This window comes from Rhinopithecus roxellana, chromosome 13, assembly GCF_007565055.1.
Source record: "Rhinopithecus roxellana isolate Shanxi Qingling chromosome 13, ASM756505v1, whole genome shotgun sequence".
In the NCBI taxonomy this organism is placed as follows: Eukaryota; Metazoa; Chordata; class Mammalia; order Primates; family Cercopithecidae; genus Rhinopithecus; species Rhinopithecus roxellana.
Genome location: NC_044561.1, coordinates 105,122,191 through 105,131,567, shown reverse-complemented (window position 1 = coordinate 105,131,567; position 9,377 = coordinate 105,122,191). Strand labels below are relative to the sequence as shown.

Genomic DNA, 9,377 nt, shown 5'->3' with positions numbered 1-9,377 from the left:
CTATAACTGCACATGTCTGGAAACAGGTATCTCACACATGGAGCTTTTAAATGAATTCAGACACTCAAGCCACATTTGGGAACCGTGACTTAGATACCCATTCACTAGTCCGGTGTGGTCCCTTGATAGTAGCATCAAATTCCTAGGGTCAGGCTGGGTGTGGTGGTGCTCGCCTGTGGTCCCAGCTACTTGGAGGCTGACAGAGGAGGATCACTTGAGCCTGGGAAGTCCAGGCTGCAATAAGCAGTAATTGTGCCACTGTGTGACTGAAAATTCCTACGGTCCGCTCATAGAGTCAGAAACTCTGGAGGTTGGGCCAGCAATCACAGCCCTGACAAGCCCTCCAGGGGATGCAGATGTGTTGGATTCTTTTTTTTTTTTTTTTTGGAGACGGAGTCTTGCACTGTTGCCCAGGCTGGAGTGCAGTGGCACCACCTCAGCTCACTGCAAGCTCCGCCTCCTGGGTTCAGAGCGTAGCTGGGACTACAGGTGCCTGCCACCACGCCTGGCTAATTTTTTCTATTTTTAGTAGAGACAGGGTTTCCAGGATTAGCCAGAATGGTCTCGATCTCCTGATCTTGTGATCCGCCTGCCTAGGCCTCCCAAAGTGCTGAGATTACAGGCGTGAGCCACCGCGCCTGGCCTGTATTCTTGGAGGTTTTTTTTGTACAGATGGGGTTTTGCCATGTTGCCAAGGCTGGTCTTGAACTCCTGGGCTCAAAAGATCTACCCACCCTGGCTAGGATTACAGGTGTGAGCCAATGCTGCAGAACCAGTGCACTACACTGTAAGTAAGCTCCAGTCAGCCTGGGGTCACATTGCGTTTTAATAAATGAATGAATGAATGAATCACCTACTTCCAAACTCTCACCCTTACATGTTAGCCAGGCCCTCCCCCATGTCCCATCCATCTGACCTGCAGAAGAAGAGGGACATCAGACAGTTATAGACAAATACTGATTTTAATTAAACATAAGGTAAACTCTAGGCATCCGTCATCTTTCCGCCTAAAAATTAGCAAAAACTGTTGAAACAAGGCACAGTTTTTTCCCCATATTTGTTACGTCGTGGCTCCAGTTACAAAAAAAGTTTTAATGAAAACATTAAACATAAAAATAGAAGTTTGAGATTTTAAAAAAAGTGTATAAAAAGCCCCACAAAACTTGTCAACGTTGTTCCTTATTCTACAAAATAGCACCAGTAAGAAGAGTAAAAACCATTACGACAGCATTTCTGAAATGCAGCTTGTCTGAACTCCCATTCTCCCTAAAAATGACTTATCATGGAATAAAAAAGGATTTAAAAATCTCCAGAGGGAGCACCGAGCTTTGACTGCAGTTTTCTCTGTCATCTCTTAAGATGAGGGGAAGAAGGTGTGAGAAATGTACGTCTGTCCCTGACTGCTGTCACTGCTTCTGAGTTTAGTAAAAAGATGAGAAATGAGGGTAGCAGACTTCTCATCTGGGGACCTGTGCCTGTGGGGGATAGGTCTCTTGGAGAGGGAATGGGTTTGAGGGGGTGTCTTATCTGAGCTCCTACCTTCACACTCCTCTCCTAAGGAAGAGGGAGACACGGAGGAGCCATACTTGTCTACAAAATATATGGCAACTTATGTTATAGAACTCAGCACACCCCTTCCTGAGCTCCCCACAGGGTTCTATTGCAGTCACTGGGAGGGATTGAGCTAAGAGTGGCCCCTACCCTTGGGTTTGTGGGGGGAAAAAATAGCCCTGAATGTGATGATGATGTCATCCCTGCTGAAATCATCATCGTTGTGGAAAATACTCTAATAGGTCCCGTGCAGACTCCAGCCCTTGTATTTAGGCAAGGGGAATGTGCCGGGTAAAAGACATATACAACATTTTCTCTTCTGCTTGCCCTGGGAAAAAATGATCCTGGGCCCTTAAAAATGTCCCATAGCTACATGCCTACAACTGCACACGTCTGTAAACACAGAGCAGCAGCCAGTTTTCAAAAATTAAATTCTTGCAATAACTGTCTTGGATGATTTTTCAGCATTAACCTGAGTATTGGAGAGCTGTCGGCACTGTGGTTTTGGTATCATAGCCATTGTTTCTCTGAGTGGTAGACCCAGGAAGGAAAAAAAAAAAAGCCACGTTGCTACCTACTTCAAGTTTTAAAGTTTTAGGAGAAGAAAAAATGAGCACCGTGTTAGGCTGCTCCAAGCAGCCAGGTCTGAATTGTGCACAAGGAGGCGGCACCTCGGCCTCCCCCTGCAAAGAGAGTCAGGTGGCTCTGCCCCCACTGAGCAGGAGGGAACTGAGGTACACGGTATGCCCCACACAGCTGAGGAAGAGCAGGGCCTGGGGATGCCTTCAGGAATCACACCTCCTGGGTCCTGGCTCTGCCACACACCCAGTGGGCTTGGGGCCTGGCTGGAACTATTCACATGCAAAGTAGTCCTTCAGAGGGGCGAAGAGGTGTCGGATGACAGGCACGCTCCAGGACCTTCCCAGCAGCTTCTGGCGGGCACCGCGGCCCATGTTGGACACGTCTGTGTAGTGCACAGGAAAGCCAAAGATCCTGGGGTACCGGAGTGAAAAGACAGCGAGTCAGAAGTGCCTCCAGGATGTTGACAGCCTCAACCAGCCAGGTCCCACTGCTTCTGCCCTCACCATCCCGCAGTCCCATCAGTAAGGTCTCCAGGACCTAAATTCAGCGCCCTTAATTCAGAACAATTGCTCACAAATTGCTCACAAATCAAAGTCCCCCGTTTTGTGCAGGCCTAGCACCATACTCTTGGCATAGAGTTGGTGCTCAGAGGACCTTCCTGGAATAAATGCATGCATACCAAATTAGCCAGCCAGCAATGTCTCCATCTTCAAAACATTATGATGGGAGAAGTTAAGCAATTTCCTTAATAAGGAACAAGGTCACTCAAAAACAGCCTAGATTTTCAGTCATCACAGGCTCAGGCAATTTACAGCTCAGCAACCACAGTTTTCCTTCCCTCTTCAAACCCAGCTGCTGGATGAAGGACTGAGCTAGACGACTTCAGGCAGATGGTATCAAATATACCAAAAGCTTCCTCTATAGGATTCTACCAGGCCTGGAAAGAGGGCACAGAGGCTGAACCTCAGTATTACTCAGGTATACAATCCAATACTAAGAGTCATCCCAACAGGCCAATGGCTGCGTGGGCTATTCAGAAACATGCCAAAGATGTGATACCTCAGGCCTGTGTCTTGCTTGGCTTTAGCATCTACACCAACCATTTTAGGTTTGGGTCCATACAGAATAATCTACAGCATAAATACTAATCAGAAGTTACTTTTATACTCAGAAAACTGTTGGTAAGTCAAAGAAGAAAGTAAACGGGTTGTAGAAGTGAAATATCTGGAATGAAAACACTCTATCAAAGCCTTCAGAATACAGAACACATGTAAAGAGGAATGTTCAAAGCCTTAATTCCATCACTATAGTAAATAATGATTTTTTAAAAATAGGAGACGCAAAATGAACAAATAGAGGAGTGAAAGTGAAAGAAAAAACAGAACTGAAATTCAAGAGATGGTTATTTGCATCAAAACAGACAAACTTAGCCCAAAGAAAGGGAAGGAGAGGATAAACTGTGGCTAAGAAGGAATCATTTATAGAATGAGCAAACTGGGCCGGGCGCGGTGGCTCAAGCCTGTAATCCCAGCACTTTGGGAGGCCGAGACGGGCGGATCACGAGGTCAGGAGATCGAGACCATCCTGGCTAACACGGTGAAATCCCGTCTCTACTAAAAAACACAAAAAACTAGCCGGGCAAGGTGGCAGGCGCCTGTAGTCCCAGCTACTCGGAGGCTGAGGCAGGAGAATGCTGTAAACCCGGGAAGCGGAGCTTACAGTGAGCTGAGAATCGGCCACTGCACTCCAGCCCGGGCGACAGAGCGAGACTCCATCTCAAAAAAAAAAAAAAAAAAAAAGAATGAGAAAACTGAAGTCTTCAAGAATGGCATGTCTGTGGGGTTTTCTTTCACTGGCTTCTTATACATCGTAGTGTCCCAGCGTGTTGGGACAGGCAGATGTCAGGGCAGTGCAGCCAACAGACAGATGGTGCGGTCTAATGACCTCATGTCTCAGATTCCTCACCACCACACCCCCTCCGCCATTTTTGTCAGGAAATAAGGGCGAACTATGAAAAGGTATTATTACTCCTCGCCCCAGTAACACCAAAGGGCAGTGAGGCCATCAAGAATGAAGGTAAGCACCTGCCCATGTCTGCCCATTTGTGTTTTGATCTGCACAGTTTCCCTCTCCAAGTGCAGCCTTGCTCACCTTTCGAGCTCAGTGCACCACAAAACATCTTCTTTGCCATTCATGACAACAGGGAAAAGTTGGTTTTTCCCCTGTTTGATCGAGTTCGACTTGGTGGTTATTGTCTGTACTTTCTTTAACTGGAGAACAAAACGACATCATGGAGTGAGCACAGAATGAAGGGACCTGGGTGAGGTCAAGGCTCAAAAGTACCTGGGTAAGATGGAGGGGAGAGCGCAGGCGCAGCAGAAGAGTGGCAGGGCTGGGAGAAAAAAGTACCTGGGAAAGATGGAAGGGAGAGGGCAGGCGCGGGAGAGGAATGGCAGGGCTGGGAGCGGAAAGCAGAGTTGGAGGGACAAGAACATTTTGTGCTTCCCACAAATGCCAAGACGTTAACAGGAAGGACCAGCCTCAGAGAAAATGAGATAAACAAAAAAGTGACGATGAATGAGATCACGTGGGAGGGCCAAGAAGACACCAGAGTTCCTGATCAAGCAAGATTAAGTAAAAAGTAAAAACCACCCAGATACAGAGAATGCTCAACTGGAGTTTAGAAGATGGATCTTAGCTTGATGCAAACATTGAGATTTAGGTTTATGGAGGTCTTCATATTCTATGACTTGACAGCAAATTAATTTTTTGGCAAAAGAATTAATTGTTCCTTTCTCCCTGAGAGGGCCAGCTGAAATTCTCTGTGTCTTTATGTATCCAGTACTAAAATTAGAAAGGCTAGTTGCCTTTTCTCGTAGGGATTACTTATCACGAATGTCTCCTGGTCTCTGTATTTGAGGATGGGACAGAACAATTGTGTGGGAGAAAGAAGCCCAACACCAGGAAGTCACGTGGGGGGAGGTGTAGGAACCAATCAGACACCAAGGTCATCTCCCAAGTCCCCACTTGGAGGTCACCAAGTGCATTTTTCCAGAGGGCCACAGCTCGTCTTACCTTGGCTATCCTATTGTATTCCAAGCAGTCCTGCAGCTCGAGTTTATCATTCTTTGATGCTATCACGGGCCTGGGAACAGCCAAAACCCATTACTTTTTACTAGCTGTAGAGGGTCCTCTGCTAGGCACAAGGTGGGAGTGAGGGCATATGTTGCAGAGATATGCCCTAGCGGTGAACTTGCTACAAATAAATGATGAAAATGATCCTGACATGAACACAAGCCTGTGTGCCAAAGCCAAGGATGGGCTACCCCAGAGGGGACAGCCCAGCATCCAGGAGGTAATGTTCCCCTGCCTGGACTTCAAAGTCAGGTTCCCATTGAGCAGGAACACTGCACGGGAGCGGGACAGGAGAAACCTCAGGTCCCAGCTCCACTGCTCCAAGTCACATTACCCCTTTGGGCTTCCTGTCTACTTTAAAGTGAGGAGCTTGGAATAGATTTTTGTGGGTCTACCTGATACAATTATCATATCACACCCACGGTTTGGTGGCTCACTGCTGGGGATACAGCCTCAGGAGGCTTTAAAAGTGAATGGCAACCGGCTGCAGTGGTTCCTACCCTTAATCCCAGCAATTTGGGAGTTCAAAGCAGGAGGATCGCTTAAGCCTAGGAGTTGGAGGCCTGGGAGACAGACCCTATCTCTTAAGGTTAAAAAAAAAAAAAAAGACTAAGCACCCCTTTAACTTTCACCCTTGAAAACTATTTTGCAAATGCAGAGAGAGGCAAACAGATGCCTAAGAAGGGTGAGGGCTAGAACTGAAAGTAGCTGAGCAGCTCCAGAACAGAAACCGGGGCAAGAGGACTGGATGCAGGGACGGCCACAGTAACCTGTGTTAGGAATGTCAAGGCCAAACAACTCAGACATGAGAACGGGAACCGTGCTTACAAGAGGAGCTGAGGAAATCACAACACATATTTCCCCTAGACTGATGGATTTCCTTGACCTCAGCTGCCAGGCTTCAAATGCCACCTCTATCCCCACTCCTACCTCTGCCATGGACCCAAGGGAGCTGAGGGCCCAGAAGAAAAGGACACTGCACAGCCCCACCTTGGGCTGACTGTAAGGTTAAGCTCTAACAAGCCACATGACTTGGGTCTGTCCCCTAAATGATGCTTGGTGTGCCACCCATCGTATCAGCCTGCAGAGCTTAGTCACAGCGTCAGATCTGCGTCAGGCCTCACTAATCCTTCCACCTCACAGCCTACACATCCAATGCATCAGCAAATGTCCTACCCTCCAGATATGCTGAATCTGACCCCTCCTTGCTAAGTCACAGGATTGCTGTGCTGCAAACTCCAGGGGCCACCACTCACACTGTATTCTTTATGGATGGCACCTCCTGGGGCACAACATCATCATCAGTGATGTCTCCTTCTTTGAGCAGTCTGGTCACCTCACTCTCTCCCCATTCCCGACTACATCCTGCTGTTGTCTACAACCCACCCAGAAACTACCATGAACCTAAGACACAATTCATCTCATCTGGAACTTCCCATGTCAAAGTGATTTCAGTGGTACCACATTAAGGTCCAAGTTACTTGGCCCTTCTCTCCCAGCCACCCCACCTAGGGTGCTCTGAGCTGGTCTGGGGATGTTTCCCATCATCCCAGACCCTCTTCCTTCCACCTGCAGTACTCTAATAACTGCATGGGTCCATCCCTTCACTTAGGGCCCTCTCCAAAATGAGAAGCCTTCCCTTCCAATGCCCATCCACCAGCAATAAACCCCAAATCATTGTCTTCTCTCCCTCCCCCTTTAGCATGTCATTATCATGAAAGCTGAGATAGACACGATGTGTTTAACCATGAAAATGGCAACAGCATAACAGTGTCGGCCTACTGGGAGCTTAAATGTTGAAGGCATTAACCCATTTAATTCCGGACACAGAAATGGTATCCTAAGACTGGCTGCCTAACCAAGTACACGGGCAAAGTGGTCAACAAAAATCTTCCAAGCTACCCCAGGACCCTCACCTCTGTCCACACTTCACTAAGTGGCGGAAGGTTATTATGTTTCCACGCCTCCTTCTACAGGAGAATGTTTTAGGCTCAACTTATTTGCAAGTCTGAGATGTCACATTACCATCACATTTTACATCTCAATTAGCAAGTTCTTCTCCTTGAAACCACATATAGAGGAGATAATTAATCCTCAGCAAAGCTGCTTTGTGGCTTTCAGCGTGTCTGAAGAAGACTGCTGTTTTTAGTATATAACAAAATATGAAATGCTCCCGGTGATGAGAATGTGAGGGACATAGTCTTCGGGCTTTTGTTTGTCATAGCAGCTCTGCCACCTGGTTGGTCACCACGAGCCTGGCCAAGATTGCTTCATCTCCGGGGCAGGAGGAAAGGCACCACTAACAACAATTTACTTCCATTTCCAGTCGGCTGTCCCTACAGCAACGAGGAGGAGAAGGGAAGGCAGGAGCATCAACAAGCTCAAGTCTTGAGAGATCCCTGGCAGGAAGGAGGTACACAGTCTGGCTACAGCACATGAGACTTGTATTTTTCTTTATTTTTTTGTAGAGACAGGGTCTCACTTTGTTGCCCCGGCTAGTCTAGAACTCCTGGGCTCAAGCGATCCTCCAGCCTCGGCCTCCCAAAGTGCTGGGATTACAGGCGTGAGCCACCGCGCCCAGCCACCTGGGACTTTGAAGGTCGGGTCCATCGGCAGCTTACAACAGGTAAGAGTGGAACTCCTGAAGAGATTCCCAGGTACCTGCTGAACATCTTAACAGGGATCAACCCGGAAGACCACAGGTGGTCTGAAACCCTAACTGTTTCTCAGCAGAGCCAGATCTTTCTAGGAAGGCTTGAATGTCAGAGCTTGTTATCACATATTTAACTTGGCTGTTACCTGACCCACTAAGAGCCCTTTGTTACCTGTTCATCCCAGGTAGGTTGCCCCAAAAGTATCGGGCCCTGTGAGCAGCAGAAACTTTGATGGCATCAATCATCACTGGATTACACTGCAGGGACAAAGAAGGTTGCTGTTAGGAGCCCATTATTAGAGTTCCAGTGTCAACCAGACCTTTGCAGGTGACAGGGCTATTCCCTGACTGCGGAAGAGGCACGGATCCTCCAAAACAAAGAAAAGACCAACTGCCATCAGGAGGCTGGCTAGAGGACATGGTGAACGCCCTCATACTATGCTAATGGTAGGTAAAGAGATAAGGTCAAACCTGTAGATTCTGAGACGGTATCCCCTGGGACATGCCAGATTATTACAAAATATGATACACAGTGGGCTCAAGTGATCCTCCAACCTCAGCCTCCAAAATGCTAGGACTGCAGACATGCACCACCATGCCTGGTCTAAAGCAGTTTTCATATCAAAAATGAGTAAAAAATTGAGTCAAATCTCATGAGTCCGTAACAGCAGATGATGGTTTCATCATTTCTGACTTCAAAGAGTTGGGCCGAGATTAGAGATCAATTATTTTCCTTGTACTTGCAGGGCATGGTGGCTCACAGCTGTATCTCTAATTCCAACACGTTGGGAGGTGGGGGGATCGCTTGAGTCCAGCAGTTCAAGACTAGGGTGTGCAACATACCAAGACCCCGTCTCTACCAAAAATACAAAAATTGCTGGGCATGGTGGTATGCCCCTGTAGTCCCAGCTACTTGGGAGGCTGAGGTAGGAGGATTGCCTGAGCCCAGCTGTTTGAGGCTGCAGTGAGCTGTAATCATGCCACTGTACTTCAGCCTGGGTAACAGAGCAAGACCCCGTCTCAAAAAAAATATTTTCCATGTACTAAGAGAGCCCACTGAATCCCTCACTATTGGATCTAGCCAGACCAAGAATGGGAAAGTCATTCCCAACGTTGGCAACACCCACCAATCATCACTGCCAGCAGCGTTTTCCCTGCCCAGGCTGTGTGTGACAGTGAGGTCCCCAGATTCCCTCACCTCCAGGAACCGCGAGATGTCCCTCTTGTCGCCAACCTTCATGGCTACAACATTCTCAAACATCCAGAAGAACGGCCGGTCATCACCCTCCTTGGGGCGGGAGTAATTCAGCAGGTGGTAAAATTCGAAGAAGAGCCGGCCTGTACCCTCTGTGCTCAGAAAAGATGACAGTGCAGGGTTCATTTGAAACCTCCAGCCCAACCCACCGCATCCCCTGAGACCAACAGGTTCCCAATGGCCTCCTGACAGTTAAGGCCG

General features: G+C 47.9%; 1 protein-coding gene across 3 annotated transcripts in view; it reads right to left on the bottom strand.

Moving 5' to 3' along the window:
* Positions 1 to 946: 946 nt before the first annotated feature.
* Positions 947 to 9,377, bottom strand: part of DNMT3B (DNA methyltransferase 3 beta) — a 50,578-nt gene continuing 42,147 nt past the window's right edge. For 2 of the 3 annotated variants that reach the window (XM_030915703.1, XM_030915704.1), the window contains 3 exons: positions 9,120 to 9,268; positions 8,094 to 8,179; positions 947 to 2,544 (listed from right to left, as the gene is read on the bottom strand). In XM_030915703.1, the coding sequence (XP_030771563.1) occupies positions 2,403 to 2,544; positions 8,094 to 8,179; positions 9,120 to 9,268 (377 nt within the window). In that variant the 3' untranslated portion in view covers positions 947 to 2,402. Of the gene's footprint in view, positions 2,545 to 4,284; positions 4,404 to 5,208; positions 5,279 to 8,093; positions 8,180 to 9,119; positions 9,269 to 9,377 lie in introns of all 3 variants that reach the window. The other variant, XM_030915705.1, reaches the window with a different exon arrangement.